Below are 801 nucleotides of genomic sequence, written 5' to 3' on the forward strand. Positions count from 1 at the left end.
CCCGGGCACTGCAGGGACAGGGGTGCTGGAGCCAGGCTGCACCCTGGGGCTCTGTCCCTTGTGACTGAGCTCCGTGGTACACCAGATCCTGATGCGCTGGGGCTGCTCTCAGCCACGGTTGGATGCCCCGGTGCTGGCTCAGGGGGGGGAGCCGGGGCAGCCGGAGCAAAGCCAGGCTTGAGGTCTCTCCATGGATTGTCCTGGAGGGCTGCCGGGGCTGCGGGCAGCTCCCTGCAGAGCGGGTGCCTGCCCCAGCTGCTCGGGGGAGGGGAGGTCTCCTGCTCCCCCACCTTCTTATCGCCCCTTGCCCCTGCTGCCGCATTGCAGGGGGGCTTTCTCGTACCTGCGGAGGGTGACAGAGAAGAGCAGCCGGCTGGACTTTGCCGCCAAGTTTGTCCCCGGGAGGACCAAGGCTAAGCAGTCAGCGCGCCGGGAGCTGCACATCCTCTCACAGCTGGACCACGAGCGCATCGTCTTCTTCCACGACGCCTTTGAGAAGAAGAACGCCGTCATCATGGTCATGGAGCTGTATCCTCCGGGCGCTGCTCTGGGAGCGCGCAGCATGGGGGATGAGGGGAGGCTTTTGCAGGGGACAGGTGGGCAGAGCGGGTGCGGAGGAGTTGGGTGCCCAAGAGGGTGCGGGGCACGGCGGGGCATGGAGTTTCTATGCTCCTTGACTGGGGCCCAGCTGCGCCGAGGAAGAGCTGCTGGACAGGATGGCAAGGAAGCCCTCGGTGTGCGAGTCTGAGGTGGGTGAACCCTGGGGGGGGCAAAGTGATGGGGGAGGGAGGGAGCCTGGGG

The 801-nt window shown here is 66.7% G+C and overlaps 1 protein-coding gene across 1 annotated transcript in view; it reads left to right on the top strand.

The window, feature by feature from the left end:
* The window catches only part of SPEG (SPEG complex locus), a 29499-nt gene that overhangs the window by 14236 nt on the left and 14462 nt on the right, over positions 1 to 801 (top strand). The window contains 2 exon segments of the mRNA XM_009328254.1: positions 328 to 528; positions 689 to 753. Coding sequence (XP_009326529.1) covers positions 328 to 528; positions 689 to 753 — 266 coding nt within the window.

The sequence above is a fragment of the Pygoscelis adeliae genome, unplaced genomic scaffold, assembly GCF_000699105.1.
Source record: "Pygoscelis adeliae isolate BGI_AS28 unplaced genomic scaffold, ASM69910v1 Scaffold577, whole genome shotgun sequence".
Lineage (NCBI taxonomy): Eukaryota > Metazoa > Chordata > Aves > Sphenisciformes > Spheniscidae > Pygoscelis > Pygoscelis adeliae.